A 24,664-nucleotide genomic window follows, 5' to 3' on the forward strand; every position below is an offset into this window, starting at 1 on the left:
ATATAGCAAGTTATCCATGTACCTAATGAAAACTAAATCCAAAAACAGCAGAAGCATAAAATAACCAACTTTCCAGTTTCCTAGAGATCTTCATCAGGCGGGATGTGAAGTACAAAAAAAAAGAGAGAAAAGAGGAAGTAGAAAGAAAAGATGTTTCAGGGCTTTTGTTGGAAGAATCCCAAAGTTTGTACTTTGCAGCTTTGTTACAGCAGAGAGGAGATGTTGCATCCTTAATAAGATTAAATTGTACTGGTGGAGGCAGATCTGCTTTCAAAGTGCCCAAGAGTCTCCTGGAAAGAAGAAACAAAAATGGTGTCTCTCTCTCCTTGAAAATATAAAAATCACCAGTTTGTCAGCTCTGTCTGAGCTCACAGGTTCCTGTAAGGCTGTCAGCAGCAGGAAAATGTCTTCATATTCCCAAAGCTGGAAAAGATGGCTGTCTACAGTTGTTGTGTATTTTGGAAAACAAGCGAAGGACATCTCATTTTCTCCTCTCCCACTATTTCCCCCTTTCCCAGAAAGCGGTCATAGCCTCTCCACTTTCCTTGCTTTCTTCTCTCTGCTAACCTACCTACCTTTTGTCTGCCCCTACCTACCTTTTACATCATTTATAAATTATAACCCACCTCTCTCCCCTACATCAATTCTTCCATTTTATCTTCACAACAACCTTGAGATGTAAATTGGGCTGAGAACCAAGGTTGTCCAGTAAGCATCTACGGCAGAATCGTGAACCAAACTTTAGATTCTCAGAAGTACAAACCCCTATACCACGCTGGCTTGTGTGTGGTGGCTATAGCTGAATGGTAGCAAGCAGCCAGTCCTGGGTAAATCATTCAAGTTGCATGCTGTCAGGTCACTTGATAGTTGCTACCAAGCCTAGCCCTGATGAGTCCTTCCTCAAAGGCTAAAACAGCTCTGGAAAAGGCACCCCTTCCCCTTTTACTGACAGAAATCAAGACTTGAAGGCTGACAGTACTGTTGTGTTTGCCTAGCAACCTGTGCAATGGCCACTGAAAGGGCTTTTGTTTCTTAAAGCTTCAGGTGCTGCCTCTGTTATTGGGGTGGGGGTATAACTCCCAAGATTTCAGATTTTTCTGCAAACCTAGGGTCTTAGGTTTGTCTTATCTATTCATGGCTCCAGGTTGCAGATTTAAGTATCCTCCAATTTGACCATGTTGAGAACTTAGATATATTGACAATAGGAGGATCCACAAAGACTTGCAGATGGCATCTGGTTTCCCCCCCTACTATTTTCTCTTTCCTTTCCCTGAAAGGCCCATAGCCTCTCTTCTTTTCCTGCTTCCTTTTTTTCTACCCACCCACCTTCCTTTATTAGCTCCTGTCTTGAACTTCCCCTTCGCTCCCTCTGGCAGCCTCTACCTAGTAAAACCATGGCCCAGTTGTGCAGTTCTGGCTGCTGTGGGCCAGTTGTGCAATGTGTAACCTGCAATGACTTGCACCTGACTTTTCCCATAAGTCCTCTCCCTGCACTATTTTCCCTTCCCTGAAAGCCCCCATAACCTCTTCCTTTTCTTCTTCTCTCCTTCTCACTTACCAGCCCACCTACCTTTATCTGCCCAGCCTACCTATCTTTATCGCTCTTCAGCTTTCCCTCCCCTCCTGTTGGCTGCTTCTACTCAGGTAAACTATGGTTCAGTTGCACAGTGCTGGCCACTGGACACACTTGTATGGTGGGGAACTTGCAAGTACTTGTGTGAGGCACCTCACTTTACTGGATCCTCCTCTCCACATATTTCCGGTTTCCCTCTTCCTTGCAACCCTCATATTCTCCCTTTTCCGTTTTCTTCGCTCTTTTTCACTCACCAAGCAACCTACCGTTTATCTGCCCCCATGTTCAGCTATGTGTTCATTATTAATTTTTTACTTCATTGATACCCCACTGTTCTCCAATATGGGTACCCATAATGGAGCTTACATCATTCTCTCCCCCATTTTATTTGCACAACAACCCTGTGAGGTAAGTCAGGCTGAGAATCTGTAAGTGGCCCAAGGTCATCCAGTGAGCTTCCATGGCAGAGTGGTGATTTGAACCTGAGTCTCCTTATCCTTGTCTAACCACTGCACCACAATGGCTTTTGTGGGGTGGCTGAGGTTGAATAGTGGTAAGCAGCCAGTCTGATGGATTCGTGGAAATTATGTGGTATGTCACTCAGTGGCTGCTGCCAGGTCTGACCCAAATGAGTCCATCCTCAAAGGACAAAACAGGCGTGGAAGGTGTCCTGCAGCTCCCTCCCACCCCGCCTTATTTTTACTGACAGAAATCAAGGTTTCAACTGGCAATTATTGTGGTTGCCAAGCAACAGTCACTGAGGGCATTCATTTCTTAAAAGGACCAGTGCAGCTTCTGTTAGGGGAGTGGGGTTTAACTGCCACCTGTGTGTGTATTAGATTTTTCTGCGAACATGGGGCTTTTCTCAGGTTTGTAGAAAGATCTGTCTTGTCTATCCATGATCCCTATTTCTAGATTTAAGTATCCCCATATTTTACCATGTTGAGAATTATGTATTTTGATATTACATTTAGCCGTCTGAGAAAAGGATTCTACAAGGGAGGAGGGAGATTTCCTGATGGGATTCTTGGATTCTAATGCATCATCTAAAAAAAATTATACAAAAACTGCTGCTTGTTTTCAGCCATTCAGTAACATGCGTAGTGTGAATGGTGCTGGCTAGATTTTGATGAACTGCTAGTTTTTATAGTTTCAAAGGGCAAGACTATTTTTCCATTTTTCATCCCAGGAGCCTCTGGAATATAAGATTGGCAAAATAAGACTGGCACATTGCATCACGTAGTTTGATTAAGTCTGTAACATCTCCTGGTTGCCATTTTAGAATACTGTAGACATTTTTGTTCCTTGAACATAACCTGAAACACTTCCTTCTTTTTAACTTTGTATTTAACATCCATTCTGCTGAAGAGCTCTGGGGAACTTGAAAGCTTGCTCATACTATTGTAGAACATTTTGGGTGATCTTAATAAAGCACCACTATAGTCAATAATGTGGCACAAGAAGATTCTTATAACTGTTAATGTCATAAAATTCATTTGATTATGTTGTAATGTATTCCCTATAATTTTTAAATTGTCAAATTCTTTCTCAGTCATAATCCCCTTTTTTGTTCTTGTTGAAATATATTGAGAAAAGAGTTGTACAAGGTTGCCCTCTAGTGTTCTGTTTTTGGTGTGTCTTGTTTTTTAAGTATTAGAAGTGAAAGTCTCCACTACTGAATCTAGATCCAGAGGAGTTAGCCTTGTTAGTCTGTAGTAGCAAAATCAAAAAGAGTCCAGTAGCACCTTTAAGACTAACCAATTTTATTTTATTGTAGCATAAGCTTTCGAGAATCAAGTTCTCTTCATCAGATGCGGATCAGGCATCTGATGAAGAGAACTTGATTCTCGAAAGCTTATGCTACAATAAAATAAAATTGGTTAGTCTTAAAGGTGCTACTGGACTCTTTGATTTTACTACTGAATCTGTTGATGTCCTTGCACTAGAGCAATTTGATTCTTCCTTTTCAATAATTTCTGACCTGTGACAGCTCAGTGCAGTAGTATAGAACATAAAGAAATGGAGTCAACTTTGTAACTTTTATTTTTAAAGGTCAAAAGAAATAGATTGGCTGCCTTATTTTGCTACTCGACTTGTAGATGATTTTGGCACCCATCTTAGGATATTCACAAAAGCTCAGCAAAGGATAACAGAAAAAGATGATAGAATGAAAGGTAACATCTAATGTTAAATGTTTTGTTGCTTTGGTTCACTAAGAAGATCAACATGACTTGAATAACTTGCTGCCATTTTCTTCCAAATCTGATCTCTGTGTTGTGCATGTTAGCAGCAGTTTACAGCTATTTTAATACTGTCATAAATGTTAACATTAGATTTTTTTTTACCTAACAGTAGTTAAAACCATGCTTAAAAATCATGCTGGCTGTAATGCCTGACACAAATTGAGTTCATATTCTTACATACTTACTGTATTAAATACTTGAGGAATGCATCTATGACTGTTAAGGAGTAGTAAGTACTGTTTGCCTGGACAAAAATAACTAGCTAGAGAAAGGCACTTTTCATCACTGGAGAAGCTTTCTTTTATCTCAGATACCAGGAATTGCTGTAAAAATGCAGTCGTAGAGACAGAGAAAGAATGGCTTAATGAAGTAGATTAGATTAGGTGGGAGCATTTTTTACCATTCTCCTGAGGTTTTACACCATTTAAAAATGAAACATCAGTCAGTCAGTCAGTTAACCTTTATTGGCATCAGTTGGCACAATATTCACAATACAAGAAACAGAAAAAACAAAGTTACTTCTGGAACCGCTCCTGACAGAATTTTATAGCCATATAGAGAAACATTGCTACATTCTCAGTGGTTTAGGCAGGGTGTCATTCAGAAGGTGAAAGATCTTTAGAGAATCCGGGAAACCCCTCATATTAACTAATTCTGCTTCTAAATATTTAAGATGCAAGTCTGCATATAGTTGGCAATAAAGCAGGACATGCAAAACTGTCTCAATACTATCATGATCACAGTGACAAACTCTGTCTGTTTATGGGATCTTGTTATATCTGCCAAATAAGATTGAAGATGGCATCACATTGAATCTTGCAGAAACATGCAGTATAAAGTGTATAGTATAATCTGTGTTGTCGTACAACCTTTGAAATAAAGGTGGAAGGAGTTGTTATCCCCTACTACCCAAGAGACTCTCAGGTCTAAGGAATGCAGCAGCAGTTCCTCTGAGTGTAAGATGCTCTCTGCCATTTCCACCAAGGACAGAGACCAGTTTCCTTACTATCTTCACTTCTTGGATTTGATTAGAGCATTTATTTCCGTGCACAATTTTGAATTGCTTGGTCTTGGTACAGAAGGGTGAAAAATATGGATGAATGAATGAATAGCTACATTTTTAACTCGTGAATGAATGAGTCAGACAGAATTCTGCAAGTTGCTTTGTTTAAAGTTATTGCTATTATGAGTGTTGTGAATGTGATGCATTTTTATTGCAGCCACTGTAGGAGACAAACTGGCTGAAAAATGAGATACAAATAAATAAATGTAGAAGTGTAATTGAGGTATAGTCATAATATAATAGGGACAACAGACACAGATGCTTCAGTGTACACTTTATATCTACTCAAAATTTTCAATTTATGTTCATGTGCAGCAGAAGATCTTGTAGATACGTTTTTTGAAGTTGAGGTTGAAATGGAGAAGGAAGTCTGTCGTGATCTAGTCTGCACATCTCCCAAAGATGAAGAAGGTTATTTCTCTTTCTTTAGATTTGTTATGAGAAATTGTCCACAATCAGCCATCTTGAATATGCTTAAATTTCAAAATGGATAATTGTTAGTACTTCGTGTTCAATAAGTATTGAATTGAGTTCTGCTGACTTTGGAACAGAGTTCAGTTTATTAATCGTGAAAAATGGTCTTTGTTTAAAACTATATTACAAGTTAATACTGTGTTTTTTGGTGTGTGTGTGTAATATGCATTCCTTGCAAAACTGGTCTTCTGTTACTGTATCTTATACAAAAAAAATCTCTCCTACAATTTATAGATATTTCTGATAACTTTTTAAAAGATAAGAAAAGAAGATGGTTACTGTGTTTTATTTTATTATACAATGTTGTCTTTTGCCTTTAGGGTTCCTAAGGGATCTATGTGAAGTTTTACTGTATTTATTGCTACCTCCTGGAGACTTCCAGAACAAGATCATGAGATATTTTGTCAGGGTAAATTTAGCTTCATACCCTATCAACAGTAGTGGTCAAAGTTCTGTAGTCTAAAAGATGCATAATGTATGTGCTATGTGTAGGTCTGTCAGCTAATGAAAGATTCTTTAATTTGTTCAATATTTTTCAGCTGTGCTATTTTAAGGGATTGTTCAGTTAAATGTAAATACCTACTTTAGAGCTGCTGAATAAGCACAATTCAGCCCGCCTCTCACCACCTATGCACATAGACCTATTATTCCTCTCTTTGTACATATATACATGCACCAGTACCGTCTTATCATGCTGGATATCATGCTTATTGTACCCTCTGATAAGTGACCACTAAGATGATGCAAGAGGGTGCAAAGGATAGGAGTCTAGATGGAATGCACAGATCTCCCATTCTTTCTAATACTCCGTTCTGCTGCCTGCTTACATATAGTTGGGCAGGGGAGGGGAGCCAACAGAGCTCTATTGACCCCATGGAATTCTACATACACAAATGTTGCACTAGCCCTCTCTATATAGTTCAGGACCTGCCCAGGAATTGGTTGCACAAAATCTTGTGCAAGCAGAACTGCATTAAGTCCATTTGTTACATTTCTGCTTGTGCATTGCTAGATCTAAGCCATTGTTTGACAGTGAAAATAATGACTACAGAGATGCAGCTGTTAGAAATATCTTATGCCCATGTATACTTCCTAATGAAATTCTAGCTGAAGGCAAATATTCATCTATATTTCAGTCCTAAATATATTTATTTTATTTTATTAAAAAAATTACTTCCCATCTTTCTCTGACTGAAGGAAGTTTACAAATTGCAGCACCAAGTTTCAGTAGGGTAGTAAAATCAATACCAATAATCCCAATCTCACATACACAGAAAACCTAAACAGCTTAAAGTACACAACTGCTCCTTTCTAAGGTATTCACTGATTCAGCTCCATCAGCCTCTGAAAAAGCTCTCTGAAATATGATAGATATCAACATGCCATACAAAAATTGAGATATGATGCCCTCTACACTGCCTCAGACAAGCTGTTCCTCAGTGCCAGTCCTATAAACAAAAATGCTCTCATCTGGATTGAAGATGAGTAGACAGAGCTGTAGTGGGGTATAGCAAGGACAGTGCTGTCTGAGGAATGGGGAATATTAAGGCCTTTAAAAGTTGTCATTTAATTGTTGCATAGATAAATTCTTTGACTCTTAGATGAACTTCTAAATTTGAATGTCTTCAGTTTTATGCCATCGTGAATATGCAAAGGAATGTAGTGAGAGTCTTGAGGTTATTAAAGTCTGTAAAGGCTTAAAATAAATGATTATTGGAATATTTTTCAAGAAATATAGAGGACGATTGAAGAATGTGTTTCTTTTCTTATGACTCTTATGTTTTATGTAAGAGGTTTCATTTTTATCTGCCTCTTTGTTTACATAACTAGTTTTATCTAGAAATGTTAATAAAATGGATATTTAAACAAGGTCTTAACAACATGAAGGGTAGTTCTAACTTTATTGTCCATTGTTTTTCAGGAAATCATTGCTCGAGGAATTCTTCTTCCATTAATAAATCAGCTCAGTGATCCTGATTATATTAATCAGTATGTCATATGGATGGTAAGTTTTGTAGACTATGGTCAATATATTTACTGTGCTTCCGCACAGTACACAGTATGTCCTAAGGATTTGAGTCCAGTGGCTCCTTAGAGGCCAACAAGATGCTGTATATTCTAACAAGATATCCAACGTGATATAGTATATACTACAGAATAGTAGTATAAGCTTTCCAGTATATTTCAGAACTTTCAAATGCAGCAGAAATAGATCACGGGATGAATCCTATCACATATGAAGTGATGAAGAGGATTTTTTTTTTGTGTCTCCCTTTCTGCTGTGCCCCCAAATTGTACCCTTGGAGTCAGTAGACCCTAGGAACAACATAATGAGGCAAAACTGGGATCTGCTATGGGAATTTCTGAATAATACCTGTTCCATGGTTGGATATGCCTTCCACAAACAGAAATATTCAAGACATATTAACAAATAAATTAATCACGTTAGCTTTGTTTTAACATTCCAGAGTGGCAGTTTTTTCAGGCTGGAGCTTTCTAAATTTACAGCGCAATCACTGGGCTTACACTGGAGTAACTCACTGTTAGTTTAGTTAGACTGGAATGTATTTCACAGAAATGAGAGGACTTACCCCATGTATTAAAATAAAACCTAGCACTGAATTATTAACATTTCATGCAGTAATAATGAGAATAGAGTTTTATGTCTGCTTTTACTGTGTTGTTGTTTACTGGTCCTCTTGTTTCATGAGACTGTAAATGTTTTGTGAAAATATAATAGCTGGGCTGGTGGTGCCCCGTTTTAGTAGTGCTCATCTTAGAGAGCATGGATAGAATATTCTGTATTCATTCAGATTTCAAATTGATTGGAAGTCTTTAATATCACTGTTCATTCAGTGATACTCAGTAGAGGGATGAACAAAAAAATAATGCTAACAAAAAAATAATGAGGGTTGGATTGTAAGGTTTGCCTTTTAGGATTCAATCTGAAGTACTAATTTTAGAAAGAGGGAATGCTTAACTGTGGTTTATATTAAAAATCATGATTATGCACTCACAAAGTTACTATTTAATTTAAATTTTTTGTTTTTACTATTTCCGCTTGTTTTTAGATCCGTGATTCTGTTTGCAGCTATGAGGCCTTTATGAACATTATTAAACTGAGTGACAATGTAGGGGAGTTGGAAGCAGTGAGGGATAAAGCTGCAGAAGAACTGCAATATCTTCGGTCGTTAGATACAGCTGGAGATGGTTGGTATTTTAATACTTTACATTTACAGCTAAACTGTCATAATGTAGAGTTTTGAAACAAAACATGAGAACTAGCTGATATATGAGGGGAAATCTAGTTTTTGTAAACGTTTTGATCAAATATATTCTTGGGATTGGATGGAAGCATGTGAGTCGGCATCAGAGTTCTGGTAAAATCCAACAGTTCACTGTCCGTCTTCTGTGCAGCCCCACATGGGACTGCGCCTGCGCAGGCCTGCCGACCGGATTTTTCTTTTCTAGCAAACGTCCACTAGGGGGCGCACGTCCGCTCCAATGCGCATGCGCGGCCGTTTCCCGCCCGAGCGACATTGGGCGACGTCGCCCCCTTTCCCCTTAGTTTCTTCTTTGCCGCCGACCGGTAAAGATCTAGCTGTCCGCTTTGTGAGGAAATTTTTTCCTGAGGAGATCGATCGATCGAGAACATGTCGGAGAAGTCGCTGTTTAAGCGCTGTTCCACCTGCGCCACGAAGATGACGAGGACAGACGGTCACTCTGTCTGCCTCGAGTGCCTGGGCGAGGGGCACATCGTCGGGAAATGTGAGCACTGTCGACGGTTCACCCCGAAGGGGGCGACGTCGCCCAATGTCGCTCGGGCGGGAAACGGCCGCGCATGCGCATTGGAGCGGACGTGCGCCCCCTAGTGGACGTTTGCTAGAAAAGAAAAATCCGGTCGGCAGGCCTGCGCAGGCGCAGTCCCATGTGGGGCTGCACAGAAGACGTCAATGAACAGTAGTTACGGTAAGCGCAACTCTGTTTTCCATTTGATTCCGACAGACAAATAAATTAAATATAAATTATTGAATACTATGTAGAATGCTGGCATACTCTATCAATCCTGTATAAGCATACATGTAATTCCTATCCTAGCTAAATTGACTTTAAGGACAAAGATGGAAGGTGTGCAGTGAACATGTAAATGTCCTAGAAAATCTTGCATTTTTAAAAAACTGGACAATATTTAGCTTCTTTTATTAAAAAGCTGATTGGAAAAGATGGTGTTACAGACAGATTTTCAGATCCAAATATGGTACCAATATCACCTTACAGACCAACTAGATTTCCAAAATATGACAATGCTTTGACTCTTGAAAGCTCATGCCTTGGAAATCTGGTTGGTATTTAAGGTGCTGTTGAACCCAAATCTTGCTCTTCGATTGTAGACCAACATGGCTACCCACCTGAGATAGATTTTAGGTTTCAATTACTGACCCAGATGATGGTCCAAAAATAATGCAAATGTCACCCACAGCTTTTATATTTTAGGAAAGCAAATATTGGATGTAAGTTTACATATACTTTGCTCTTGCAATAAAAGTCAGGATTATGTATTAACTTCTTGAGGGTCTCATACAGGTTATTAAAAACCCTGCTTATCCTAGATCTGCCTTATGAGCCTTTTTTAGGTCCTTGCACTGCACTTTCAGTCTTAACTTTGCATTTGTGAGGGCTGGAATAAAAAACTGATATTCTTGGCTGCATGAATTCAGCATCCCAGTAACAAATTGTATGTTTGTGATGCTGTCGCAGCATCCAGCAGTACGTATAGCACTGGCTGTAGGATTTCAGTAGCTGAGCTCTAGCCATATATGTTTAAGGGTAGCTGAAGGGCATTGTCAAAATACAGCTAATTTAAAAACAAAATATAATACCTGAAGTCAACTTGTGGGCGGCATCTGTTCTAATATCTTTATGACGTTAGTGTTCTTTCCAGGTGTATCATTTTTTCCCATTTTCTCAAAATTCAATCCACTGGTGGGATATAGTATACCATTAGTTTATGTTACTAGTATTCAAGGGCCTAGAAAACATTAATTTTTCTGCGCTATATTATTCCTAACAAGAATAACAATATTTTGTTGTCTTTTCCAGCTTTACCTCTAACTTACATGTTCTTAAAGCATCGACTTGAAATAGTGCTTACTTTGTCATAACAGCACAATAATCCAATGAATACCTCCTGTGTTTTTGAATTTTACTTCTTAGTGTGTTTATTTTCAGATATCAACACTATAAAAAATCAAATAAATAGCTTATTGTTTGTGAAGAAAGTATGTGATACAAGAATACTGAGATTGCAGACAGGAAAAGTAAGTATATTTTCTCTGCTATAACATATTACAGTAATGTATATTTACTTGGGCTAATCCTTAAGAAGATGCTTCAAAGGTTAATAACAGAAAAATACTGCATCAGTATTTTGGAGTTCACTGTTTTCATTTATTTGTCACACCTTGTTGAGCTCTTTATATGTACACGTGGATGACCATTGGATGACACTGGTTTGATTATAAGTTGGCAAATTCCTGTGCCATCATTGTAACAATAGTACTACTTTTTATTATGGGCCTGTTAGATTAAAAAGTCAATCCTGAGCTTAGATCATTCCCCAGCTAAATGTATTCCACTGATGATTCTGTTATCACAGAGTGGCGTTAAAAGGAAATTTCCCTTCCCAGCCTTGTTTACTAACCTGGCCTTGCTGATGGTTCAAAGTGACAATCAAGCTACAGAATGTGTTGCTATGTAGAAAGAGCAGGTTGCTGCAAAAATTGTATACAGAGGGCTTCTAAAATGGTCGTGTTTTGTAATAATGTTTCTTTTAACTGGAGAACATACTAATGCACCGTGTTCTTTATCTAGGAAATAGATGCTGTGAAACTAGCGGTAAAATGTGGAAAACTTTGCACACTTCCTCTGGACAACATTCTTGTAGACAATATTGCACTACAATTTTTCATGGGTAAGAAAACATTAGTTTTTCTATCTTTTTGGTTTTGTGATTTTCTATGAAATATCTTCATAGAATGTTATTAAAACAACAACATTTGATTTATATACTGCCCTTCAGGACAACTTAATGCCACACTTAGAGCAGTTTACAAAGTATGTTATTATTATCCCCACAACAACCACTCTGTGAGGTGGGTGGGGCTGAGAGAGCTCCAGAGAGCTGAGCCAAGGTCACCCAGCTGGCTTCAAGCAGAGGAGTGGGGAATCAAACCTGGTTCTCCAGATTAGAGTCTCACCGCTCTTAACCACTACACCAAACTGGCAAACTGTTATGTTTGCATTACAAAAAGTGAGAAGAAATAATTTTTACCCCCTCCACTTGTGTTAAGTACAAGCCCACTAGTTACTTCTTGGGCTAAAGAATTCCACAGACCACTGTTAGCTTAGTGTGCTACAACTTATTCGGTCAGTTTTAGCCACAATTAGCAGGATTTTCCCCCTTTTCACTAAGAGCTGCTTGCTATCATTCATTGCTGGCAAGTATGTTAGAGAAATAAAGGGAGGGGGGTTGTACATGCTTATATGTCCAAAAGCAATACTCTAATAAATAATGTTGGAGCAAGTTACTACCCTTAGAAAATTAAAAGAGCTTAACACTGGGAAACTAAGGTTGACCTAATATATTGGCCCTAAAAACAAGTTCTTAGAAACCAGCATGTCTCCAGAGATCCTCTTGGCTTGGAAGAAATTTGTGAGGTAAAATTTCAGTGGTTTTTTTAAATTAAGGCTTTCTGTCACATCCGCAGAGCAAAATAGGGTTTTACTCATTCCATGCCAAGTCAGGGGAACAGGGCTTAGGAATGGAGTAAGCAGGTGTGATGAGGTGAAGGCAAGCTAGTGGTGAATGAAAAGTAGCAGCAGAGTAGACTAGATGGTCAAACCACAGAAGTCTGTTCTGGATGCTTTTGTGGTGCTCAGCCATACCATGTTACCTGTTCTGGCCTGTTGCTGTTTAACAGACATCTTTGTTGATCTGTCTAGCTGTTGTGGTTCTTTTTTTTTCCGGCCAGGGCTTGATGGCGGTGTGCAGACTGAGTGCCCTCCAGGTTTAGGCTGCACTGGAGTCTTGACAAGTAATAATTTTCCGCTCTTCTTTGGAATGGCAGAGAGTATTCTGAGAAACACTGCATGCAAAGTTGCCCCCAGCAACCTAGTATGTTATCTGTCCTTGAAGAGACACATTCAGTTAAAGAAGGCAATTTACTTCCCTAGATATTTTTCTTAAGATATGATGGAATTTTATTGATTGATTGATTGGTTGGTTGATTGATTGATTGTAGATTACATGCAGCAGGTGGGAGGCCAAGCGCATCTCTTCTTCTGGATGACAGTAGAAGGATACAGAGTTACAGCACAACAGCAGCTAGCTGTTCTATTGAGCCCTAAGAAAGATGGAAGGCATCAGACAACTCAAACCAAAGACCTGTTAAGAACAGCTGCAGTTGGAGTTTATGACCAGTATTTGTCAGAGAAGGTAGGAATTGCCTTTTAAGAGGAAGCTGAGCAGACTGTAATTGCACCTTTTGCCTTTCATATAAATTATGTCTAGCCAAAGCTATGACACAGCCAAACCAAAGAATTTCATAATCCCATTTGTTTGGTGGGGAAAATCTTAAACAAGTGCTTAAACCTTTTCAAGTAAAACAAATGGTGATTATATACTTGGAATGTGCTGATTAAGGACATTAGTAAGCAAGCATGTCCTAAACAACTTGATTTTCACTTAAGTAACTATGTTTCACTTCAGTGTGGAGGTACATCTAAGGACCATTCTTTGGTTTCAATTAAATAACTATTGCATGTTTGTTACTTTATATGACCTAGCTTTATTTTCTCTGTAATAACAGAGGCTGTGTTTTAATTTTTTCAAATAGATAGCATTACAATAGTCATAGATAGTCATACAGCGTACAAGTTTATATAGCTCTCTGTTACAGGCATCACCAAGAGTTAATATTGATGACGCCTTGGTAGCAAAGCTGGCAGAAAAACTGAATCATGAGGACCCAACTCCAGAAATCTTTGATGAGGTTCAGCGAAAGGTATGGCACATTTCTTCTCTGTATCATGTGGATTTGTGGAAATTGTTGGTTTAGGACTGATTTTGTCAATTACTATGAAGTTAAAGATTATCCTGGGAATATTGTGTTTCCACTATTCAGGACTACTGTAGTTTGCTTTTTATTGCTTAGTGCAAATTGAAAATTACCAGTTACAACCTCCCTTTCTACATATGAATTCTCCCCTTCCTTTTTGATATTCTGTGCAGTCCCACATTAGACTGCGCAGTCCTGCTGATCAGTAGTTTCTATATCTAAAATTCTTCTAGAGGACATCTGCCCCTTCCCAGAGAGCATATGCGGTTCCCCCCCCCAAAAAAACTGCCCGCTCTCTAGGAGTGATGCCCCCCACCCCCAGTTCCTTTTTTGCCACTAGTTGGAAAGATTCTTCTTAGCAATCTTCTGCCAATTTTATTCTTTGCTTGGATGAAAGGAGAGACACTGTCAGAATGGCTGAAAAAGCTTTATTTAAAAACGCAGTACATGCAATACAGAAATGCCTAAAATGGATGGGCGCTCCTTTTGCCTTGTCTGCTTGGGGGAAGGACATAATATTAGCTCATGCAAACATTGCCAGAGCTTCACCCCTATCGCCAGAGCAGAAAGAGCTACCAGGCTCAAGGTTACTTTATGGGAATGGACATTGTCAGCCATAACTAGCCCATCTACTAAATTGGTTAAGTTTTCTACACTCTCAGAGCTCGCCAATCAGTCAGATCTGTCACCTCCAGCTGTCATGCTTTCAGAGGCACCAGTCCCTGCGGTCCCAACTACACCACCTCAGATCCAGTGACGTCACTCAACCTTGAGTACGCCGAGATCATTGGCTCCAACTCCCTCTCGGATCAGTCAGTTGACTTTTGGCACTTCTGGATAAGATAGTGCAACACCTCTATTCTATTAACCTGTCTATCATAGTGTTCCCCATGATTGAGGGTTTATAGATTTAATGTTTACACTATGCCAGAAACCAGTTTCTATGTCTCTCTATCCAAGAAAGCCAAGACCAAGGAAAACAAATGTCTTTTTCCTTTCACCCGTCTTCCTCCATCATTGTTAGTTACAGAGGAGATGTAAGCAAGACACAGGCAAGGTCACCACTTTACGCCTGCTGACAGAGAAGGAAAGAAACTGGATAGCCTGAGATGAAAGGTCTATATGCCTGCGGCCCTCAATATAAAAATTGTCAATTATGCTGCGATTATGGGGGCTTACCAGATAGTTCTGTGGAATAAGATGGCAGTGTATAACAACTGTCTGCCGGAGGGTCACAAGGTCCTAGTCATGGTGATTCAAGAAGAAGTGGTCAGGTTTTCAAAGCAGTAGATAAATGCCAGAAGGCACATGGCTGATTCGCTGATTCTTCCACCAGAGCTCTAGCATCAGGAGTAGTTCTTTGGAGGCATGCATAGCTCTGGTCCATGGCTTTACATATTAAGACTAGAGGTAAGGTGGAAGATTTTCTTTTAGAGGGAGAGACATTATTCTCTTTGAAAACTGATGAATATTCATCGCTAAAGTGAAGGGATCGGCAAACCATGAGACCCTCTCAGCTATCTTGAATTACAGGCCGCAACAACAACAGCAGCAGCAGTGCAGAAGTTGATATTCCAGATCCCAGCCATACCAGCATCAGTATCCTTATAATCATCCAACATCTGCTATTCAAGGGCAGTATCAGAGGCGTAAGCCCACTCGTAAGTCAAGACAATGTGTCTCGTCAGTGGGGAGCAAGAATATTGAGCCAAAGTCAGTAACAATTCTGACTAGCACAAGGGGAGCCTATTGTTTCTGGTGATAGACTAACCCATTTTTACTCAGCCTGGGTATCCATCACCACAGATGTTTGGATATTAGAAGTTATCAGGAACCATTATAAAACTGAGTAACAGCTCTCCGTGTCTGAGTCTTCCTCACAATTCTACTTGAGATATGTTACCTGAGCTGGCTAAAGAGTTGTCAACTCTGCTAGAAAAGAGAGCAGTACAACAGGTACTTATGTCCGAATCCAGACTGGGGCTTTATTCCAGAAGAATGGTCCAGAAAGAATAATCCGGAAGGATGGGGGGATTAACCCATTTTAGACATGAGGGACTTGAATAAGATGGTCAGAATGTGTAAATTTAGAATGGAAACACTCAGAATAGTATTGCAACTGCTACCCCCCAATTGTTCGTTTGCAGTCTTAGATCTTAAGCTCGCGACATCAGCAAAATTCAGATGGAAAAGATTAATTGTATAGTAATAATTACGAGAGATGTTTTTAACCCAAGTAATAACTAGAGATGTTTTTAACCCAAATTGGGCCCAATTTGTAAAGATTCGGGATTCCCAAATCGGCCCCAGCGTTGCTGAGCAGATTTGGGAATCCCGAAGCAAAGCTTTCCAAAGTGATTTGTATCACTTTGAGAAGCTTCAGGCAAAGCAGCAGTCGCTGGGCCTGCAGCACGTTTCAAGTGCTGCTTGCTTTCAAACTTCCCACCCTGCTGCTTTTTTCCTCCCATGGGGGAAAAAAGCAGAAGGGCAGGAAGTTTGAAATCCACCCTTTTCATGCTGCTTTCAAACACCATGCCACTTGCTTTACCCAATGCGAGGGGGAAGCTTAAAGCTCCCCTTTTTGAACCGCTTGCAAGCGGCACGAAAAGGAGCACTTTCAAACGCCATGCCACTTGCTTCACCCAATGCGAGAGGGAACCTCCTCTGCCTCCCACCAGGTGAAGCAAGCCACACAGGGCATCTGGAACTTAAAGCGTCCAAGGGGTGCTTTCAAATGCTGCGCTGCTCGCTTCACCTGATGTGAGGTGTGCTCCGAATCTTTATGGAGCATACCGAAGTGATTCAAACACCCGAATCAATTCAGGTTATTCCTAATTGTTTCCCGCTTTAGGAAACCCGAATATTTTTTGGGTGCACACTCCTAGTGATGACTCCTTTCTGGCCACATCAGGGATGGTTTCACAGTTTGTTTCGGATAGCCAAGGGCAGATTTCAACACTTACCATTGGTAACAGATCTCCTATATATACTGAGGAGTGCACTATCACGACATACCCATACTCAAACTGATGGCATGGTTGATTCTGCAGTGAGTGGCCTCCCTCAGGATGTAGCAGTGGTTATATTAAATGCTAGCCTAATACTAGGCGTTCTTATGCCCATAAATGGGAGTAGAGGTCTTGACCCCATACACATACCCTTTAGCCTATGTTTTGGAATATCTTTTGAGCCTTAAATATGCTGGGCTTTCTTCCTCTTCCATCAAGGTGTATCTGACTGCAATTTCAGCATTTCACTCACCTGTAGACAAAAAGGCAGTTTTCTCACATTATCTAAACTGTTTCTGAAAGGCCTTTAAAACCTGTTTCCTCTGGCAGCTCAAATAGTACCTCAGTGGTTGTTGCAGCTGGTATTGGCAAAACTGATGACTAAGCCATTTGAGCTTCTGGGCATTTGTTCCTTAAGACTTTTTTCTACTAAAGTAGTATTTCTGATGGCCATCACGTTTGCCAGGAGAGTAAGTGAATTAGTGGCACTGCGTATGGATTCTCCTTTCCTGAAAATTCATGCTGAAAAAGTGGTTCTAAGACCCAGCCTGGCGTTCTTACCGAAGGCTGTTTCCAAATTTCACAACTCACAAGAGTTAATACTAGTTATATATTTTTTCTTCTCTGACGTCTGAGGCAGAAATGACTGTACATACTCTGGACATGAGGAAGGCTATACTCTTTTATTTAAACCATACCTCATCATTTAGGACAGATGTCCAACTTTTTGTTTGTTATGCAGGCTCTAATAAGGGTTAAAAGGCTATTTCTCAAATCATTGTCAAATGGGTAGTTCAAGCTATTAGGATGTGTTATGATCTTACAGACTTACTTTATCTGCTGGGAGTCCATGCCTATTCCACCAGGTCACAGGCATCTTCAGCAGCTGTGCTCAAAGGTGTTCCTCTACAAGACTTCTGTAGAGCCGCAACATGGGGTCTCACCACCCAAGACAAAATACACTCGAATTGCACGGGTAATTCAAGTGTATTTTGTCTCGTGTGGTTTGACCCATGGACTTCATCTGATACTTTCATCAGGTACTACGTAACAGGAGGGAAGTGGCTGTAGGTCAAGCGGTCCTGCAAATGCTGTTCCGATGAAGATCCCTCCTCCATGGGTAAGTGGCATGTTAATCTCCCATGCGGGACTGCACAGAAGACCAAAAATGAAAACTGGGTTGCACTTACCTGTAAGTGTTGTTCATTGAGGTCTTCTGTGCAGGCACACATACCTTCCTTCCTCCCTCCACTGAGTGCGCTTCACTACTTACCTGGAGGGCCTGGCGGCTAAGGAGAAACTGAGGGTCAGGGACATCGCTCCTCCCGGAGAGTGAGCTGTTTCAGCTGGAAACAAGCCCATGCATGCACTCTGGGAAGGGGCAAATGCCTCCTTGTGGGATTTTAGAGATAGAACCTACTGTTCAGCAGGCAAGCACAGAAGACCTCAATGAACAACACTTACAGGTAAGTGCAACCGTTTTCCCTTCCCAGATTACTGTGTTGTGTTTGTACAACAACAATTAACGGATAAGTTTTTATTTAAAGTTTCAAACCAGCGTCTGAATTCCAAAATACATTGAAACAAACCATAGCTGGTTAGCATCTTAAAAGTATAAAAGTTGCAGATGTTGAAAGTTTGTCAGTTATTAATGTTTAAGTTATTGAGATACTGAAGTACAGAATAAGGAAAGCACAGATGTTCAATAGCAGGTTTTTTCCTAGTAGAATTTATTTTAAGATATTTTTGAAATTGAATTTTAAATTTCTAAGTCTGAAGCATACTCAAGCTATTCTTTTAAGTTGATGATTGAATTTAACATACATTACCTTCATATCTGTTCTGTCTCTAGTTTAGAAGCCATTTACTTCATGCACTTACAAACCTTCCCATTTTATACAACATCCCAGAGTTTCTGAAATGTATTGATGGTGATACTTTTATCTTTCATGAGAGTAGAGCTAGAAGTTTGTACATGCATCTTTAATGCCTGCATGGCAAGAAGTTCAGTGAGTTCACATCTCCATGTTGAGAACTAATTTCTTTCTCAGGGAATGATCCTAAATAGGTTTGCACAGAAAAAGTCCCATCTTAGGCAGTGGCACTACTGCCAGAAAGGTGTCTTTAGGATTGCACCCTTCATGTCTGTCATGGAGCTTTTAAGGGCACAACCAACTAAACAATATATACGCAATATATTGTCTTAGTATAATGTAATTATATAGCTTGGATAATGCTTAACTTTAATTCTGTAAGGTATATGAGTTGATGCTACGGGATGAGAGATTCTACCCTTCATTCAAACAGCATGTACTGTATGTGCGAATGCTTGCTGAGCTAGATATGCTGAAAGATCCTAGCTTCAGGGGATCAGATGATGGTGAAGGAGGTAAGTTAGTAGCTTTATTTGAGTCTGTTTTAAATATTTTACCTTACCTAATCGCATAGGCTCAAGGGTTGTAACACTTTAAGAATAATATACAGGAAGAATCCAGTAAAATGAGACTACAAGTCATGCTGAAACCCTTTCCTGTCACCCACTTAGCTCCAGTTACTCAAACAGGAAGAATTGTCAAGAGAGGTCCGGCGCAGATGAGTGACAATGGAAGGGAATTTCCTCACTGTACAAATTTTTTGTAATTCCTGTATGAGTTGTAACATTCATTTGTATTCTACAGTCAATTTACATTTGGGTTTATATGCAAAACTGAAATAGTTTTCATTGTATAAATTTTATTCTTACAGAAGGATAGCGAGCACTGGATTATAATGTTACAAGTGGGGAACCCACAAGGACTTTCAGGGGAAATCTTATTTTCCTCTCTGCTACTATTTCCTCTTTCCTTTTCTTGAAAAACCCCATAGCCTCTCCCCTTTTCCTGCTTCCTTTTTCCCTTTCTGCCTACACCTATTATTTATGATATCTGAGTACAGTCATAAGTGTATTAGGACTGGAGTAGTTTGCATCCAGATTTGGATCTTAAGTTATATTTACTATTTACTGAGAAGTCTTGGGAGATAACACTGAGAGTCATGTTTATTTACATGCCAAAATTGAGTCCATCTGCTTTTTGTCATAAAAATGGTGGTACAAAATGCTATCAGGTCACAGGTGACTTACGGTGAACCCCATAGGGATTTCAAGTCGAGACATTCAGAGGTGGTTTGCCATTGCCTGCCTTTGCATTGTGACTCTGGGCTTTCTTGATGGTCTCTCATCCAAGTATTCACCAGGGCTGCCCCTGCTTAGCTTCTGAGATCTGATGAGAGTGGTCTAGCCTGAGTCATCCAGGGCAGGACATCATAAAAATAAAGCATTTATGTATATTTTTTCTTATTACAGAATCATTTAATGGGTCTCCTACAGGAAGCATTAACTTGGTAAGTGTACCTTAAAAAATGAGTGTGTGCTTCCACCTAGGGAAAATTGTATGTTCTTCTTTAAACTACATCTATGTAGTTTGAGGATATAGACACTTTTTATTTGTAAAGAAACTTGACCTCAAATGACAAAAGTTAGTTCTTGCTTATTTTGACAATGAAATCAGTCTGTTGTGTTCCATAATTTTATAAATGGTTATGATCCTCCTTAAATAGATTGCCAGCTCAGTCCAGTATGTTTGAGATTAAGAAGCTTAAATTGCTCATTCACTTCAAAGACAGGGACTGCTCCACATCACATCACATCCCTATGGCTTCAGAATGTGCTCATATTTATTTAAGATATTTTAGACATTTAAGAATTGATCTCCTGGAGAGTAAAAGAATAAGTGACATTAAGGTATGCTAATACGGGTAATGTGTGCCTCTGCAAGGACCTGTTTTCTTTCATTTGTGATACTTATAAATGTACTTATAGCAAAAGTGTTTATTTTTGCACGATTTTCTATCCTGTGCCATCGCTTTTTTAAAAAACCGAGTTGCTGTGTCACCATGGAAATCACATTTCCGTATCATCTGTCCTTGCCAGAAAATCTTACTGTATAAGTTCTGTTGTACTAGATGGTAAATATTTTATTAGAACTGCAAGTGTTTAGTAGCTTAATAAGAAAGTACCCAGTTTAATACCTTTATGTAATATATTTTTATTCCACCCTTCTCCAAGGAACAAAAGATTTTACCCTTCCTCATTATATTCATTCATTCGTTTATTTATTTGTTGGATTTATATCTTACCCTCCCCACAAGTGGTGGCTCAGGACGGGTCACAATATCATAAAACCACAATTCCAAAAGATATATATACAAAAAATAATAAATTATAGTTTAAAACTATAAAACAATAAAATATCAATACATATTCTGGGTAGGCACAACAGATCTCATTGGACAGTGGCGTGGAACAGAACAGGCAAGGGACCAGCAGGATAGTTCACCAGCTCCTTAACCACTCTCATAGGCCTGGTGGAAAATCTCCATTTTACAGGCTTAGCAGACCTGTAATAAGTCCCGCAGGGCCTGGGTCTCAACTGGGAGAACGTTCCACCAGGCTGGTTGAGGCCAAGTGAACATCTTTGGGGCCAGGAACCAAAAGCAGATGTTGATCTGCAGAGGAACCCTCCAGGGAACATACAAGGAGAGAGAGTCCCAAAGATATACAAGTCCTAGTCTGTTAAAGGCCTTGAAAGTTAACACCAACACCTTGAACTTTGTTTGGAATTCAATTGGGAGCCAGTACAGCTGGCGCAGTACAGGACATGTGTGTCCTAAATGGGATTCCCATGAGGTTGTGCACTGTTGCATTCTGGACCAGTTGCAATTTCTGGGTCAGTTTCAAGGATAGCCTTGCTTAGAGTAAGTTATGGTAGTCCAATCTGAAAGTGACCTGTAGCTAGGTTATGGGTAGGGAGCAAGTTGCCTGACCTACCGAATGTAGAAAAATGCAGATCTGGCAGCCGACGAGACCTGAGGCTCCATTGACAGGGAGGCATCCAGAATCACACGCAGGCTGTTCACCATTGATTCAGGTGTCAGAGGTGCCCCATCTAAGGCTGGGAGCCAGATTCCCGAGCTCAACAACTCCCAGTCCAGATAAAGGACCTCCATCTTCACAAGGTTCAACTTCAGCTGACTCTGCTTCGTCCACACAGTCACAGTGTCCAAAGTCCTGAACAGAAATCCAAGGTATCATCCATCTGCCCATCAATAAATACAACTGGGTGTCATCAGTAGAGATGGGCACGAACCACATTACGAACCTCAAAAACCCACGAAAATGGCGATCGCGTGATCATGACCTGGTGGATCGTGATCGGCCACGGCCAACAAACCAGCAGTCGGGAGAGGCCTCGTTCGGGCGCAGTTCAGGAAGCCAGACACTCAGGCGCCAGCAATCTGTTCCCCTGGCAACGGAGCCAGGGGAATGCCTGAGCTCTGTCTGCCCTCCTTCTGTTGCCCTGGAAACCCGAATGGAAGCCCAGCTTTCCTTGATCAGCAGGGCTTCCTTCCAACCACAGAGCTGCAAAGCAGTTACAAGTTGGGAGAAGACACCCAGGGGAGGGAGGGGGAAGGGGGTGTTCTGTAGCCATGGGCACTCCAATCTCATCCCTGCAAACCCTGATAGGCAGCTCTGATGGCCAAACACAGACCTCCTGTGTTGCTGAATGGGACCCATGCTTATAAATAACCATGGTCTCCCAGGCTGGGTTTCACTTTCTGCGAGCAGTGGAGTGGGACAGAGCTCTTGATTGCCGCTTGCTAGCCTTTGGAGAGAGAGACTGAGAGAGTGCAATTGAGCTTGGCTTTGGGGGATAGGAATCTATCTCCTCTGGTTCCAGGGCTGCTGCCTGGCTCTGGGGCCAAGCTCAGTGGGCACCTCGGCTGAGGGCTCACATTGATTATTAATCAGTGCCTGATCTGTTCAGGTCTGTGGCAGTGGTGGGCTAGGGCTCTAGTCCCTCCCTCCCTCTGGTGCCAGGGCTGCTGCCAGGCCCTGGGGCCAAGCTCAGTGGGTACCTCGGCTGAGGGCTCACATTAGTGCCTGATCTGTTCAGGTCTGTGGGAGCGGTGGGCTAGGGCTCTAGTCCCTCCCTCCCTCTGGTGCCAGGACTGCTGCCAGGCCCTGGGGCCGAGCTCAGTGGGCATCGCGGCGGAGAGCACACACAGTCATCTCCTTTCCTGTCCTCCTTAATTCTAGTTTGGTGGCACAATGAGTCTATGTTGGCTGCCAAGGGTGGTTGTGGGATGAAGTGCGATGGCAGTCCTCCTGGTTCAGTTGTGGAAAGCAGTTTTGGGTGTGGCTCAGGGGCTGCAGGGAGTCCTGCCACTCCCCCCAATTCACCTATGTGGGCTGTGGAGGCCCAAGAGGTCTTTGCGCAGGAGGGAGAGAATCTCAACATTTTGACGAGGGGTGGGTGGGCGATGGATCCCTGGAGGAATGGTATGTGTGTTATGAAAGATCCCTCCCGTCCCCATCCCAGACTCTCGGTGGTGTCCCCTCCCGCAGTCCACCCCTCACCCCGTTGTCCGTGTCCAGCCCTGCAGCGCAGCCTGTAACTGTTCGTCCTCCTTCCCCTGGGACAGTTAGCAGCCGGCGTTACAAGGCCTCCGTATGGAGGCACTTTCAGGCCCTTCCTGATGACCCCCGTGTGGTGTGGTGCTGTGCCTGTGATGTCCTGGTGCGCAGGGGCAAAAACCCAAAGCACCTGTCTTCGATGGCCCTGACTCGCTGCCTGAAGAGGCACCACCCGAGCCTGTCTCCTTCCTCACCCAGTGAAACATCCATTGGGGGGGAGAAAGGGGGTCAGTGGTAGGATCACTTTGCTCTGAGGGTGATGCTGGTGAGAGCAGAGCGCTCCGTCAGGCCGCGCTGGTTGTTCCCTCGGGGTCTGGGACAGCGCCGCTTACAACCTTGAGGCTGGTGGCTCAGGAGGCGGCTGCCGCCGCACTCTTCCTCAGTGGGACCCTCGGGTGAGGACCCGCGGTGGCTGGGGGATCAGGCCTCCGGTCCGAATGACACGTCCTCTCCCTCCCATGCCGGGAATACCAGCGTGCTCCTCTTTGGCCTGGCGGTTGCGGGGGGATCTTCCCACTTACCCCCCACATGACAGGTCCTCTCCCTCCCATCCTTTCCGGCAAGGTAGGAAGGTGGGTGATGCTGCTGATGGCAGCCTCCGTTGGGCACTTGCGCAGCAGCTCAGGAACTGTTGTTATACGTAAACTTTGCACTTCTGTGGTATCTTTCTCTCTCTTAGCCAATCATAATGACAAAAATTAGTCCCGGAGTCCTGTTGAATTGAAGCAAATGGATTGTTTAATTAAACAATGGATGAGATCCCCTTTACACAAAAGTAAAGGGATTCCCTCGTGCTCAGTGCTCATCAAAGCTACAATAGAAGTGCAAAGCAATTAATACCCTCAGGTTAATTATAATAATATTACAATATTCTAATATTTGTTATCTTATTGGCTCGTAGTCTTTGACACAGGTGTCTAGGGTCAGTCTGATTGGAAGACACAATTTCTGGGTCGGCTACCTACTTGGGGGAATTCCAAATTTTGCAGCCCCTTGTCTTGTCCTTGCGCTTGTTCCCCTTGGAAGGACATCTTCCCCTTTTGCTACTGTTACCTTCAATGGCGCCATGGAGTCTCAATTTGGCAGCCTTGGAGCCTTCAGATAACTGGGGTCCATGGGCAGAAAGGAATGTTCCCCCACTTCTGCCCTTTCTCCCATTTTTGCAGCCTTGAGGGAGATAATGCCACAGGTGGCCAATCCAGCTTGCTGCATAAATCAGTTTCTACAAAAGGCTCTCTTGTATTGAATCTTATTGGAATCCTATAGGTTAATATAACATATGTGTAATATTTCTACAAGTGCATCTCCTACAAGCAATATATTTAGTCCTTAGTTCTTACAGAGTTCAGCTTCAGCTTACATTCTTCTTTGGTCTTCTTGTTTCAAGTGTCATATTCTTACAGGTTGCATTACAAATACTACATTGGCTCCTGAGCATAGAAAAAGTGCAAGGCATGTAATACTGAAAGACACAGAATACTGAAAGGCACAGAAGTGGTATATAAAATCCCTTCCTTCAAATCCATATTCCTCACTGTTTCACATATAGTTCTGCCATGCGGTGCCCCCATCCATTGCAAACGCAGAGCCCTCTGAGCAAGGGGGAATGGGTCGCTCAACTGATGTCATTCCCGCAAAGGCAGGAAGGTGGCCGATGTCAGCTACTGCTGCT

The 24,664-nt window shown here is 41.5% G+C and overlaps 1 protein-coding gene across 6 annotated transcripts in view; it reads left to right on the forward strand.

Annotated features, from left to right (window-relative positions):
- Positions 1 to 24,664, forward strand: part of SNX13 (sorting nexin 13) — a 96,829-nt gene that overhangs the window by 38,733 nt on the left and 33,432 nt on the right. For 5 of the 6 annotated variants that reach the window (XM_054990863.1, XM_054990867.1, XM_054990866.1 and 2 more), the window contains 11 exons: positions 3,626 to 3,747; positions 5,195 to 5,290; positions 5,674 to 5,762; positions 7,275 to 7,358; positions 8,425 to 8,563; positions 10,583 to 10,671; positions 11,225 to 11,324; positions 12,655 to 12,848; positions 13,312 to 13,416; positions 18,735 to 18,867; positions 19,822 to 19,859. In XM_054990863.1, the coding sequence (XP_054846838.1) occupies positions 3,626 to 3,747; positions 5,195 to 5,290; positions 5,674 to 5,762; positions 7,275 to 7,358; positions 8,425 to 8,563; positions 10,583 to 10,671; positions 11,225 to 11,324; positions 12,655 to 12,848; positions 13,312 to 13,416; positions 18,735 to 18,867; positions 19,822 to 19,859 (1,189 nt within the window). The remainder of the gene's footprint in view (positions 1 to 3,625; positions 3,748 to 5,194; positions 5,291 to 5,673; positions 5,763 to 7,274; positions 7,359 to 8,424; positions 8,564 to 10,582; positions 10,672 to 11,224; positions 11,325 to 12,654; positions 12,849 to 13,311; positions 13,417 to 18,734; positions 18,868 to 19,821; positions 19,860 to 24,664) is intronic. The other variant, XM_054990864.1, reaches the window with a different exon arrangement.

Source organism: Eublepharis macularius, chromosome 11 (genome assembly GCF_028583425.1).
Source record: "Eublepharis macularius isolate TG4126 chromosome 11, MPM_Emac_v1.0, whole genome shotgun sequence".
NCBI classification, from domain to species: Eukaryota; Metazoa; Chordata; class Lepidosauria; order Squamata; family Eublepharidae; genus Eublepharis; species Eublepharis macularius.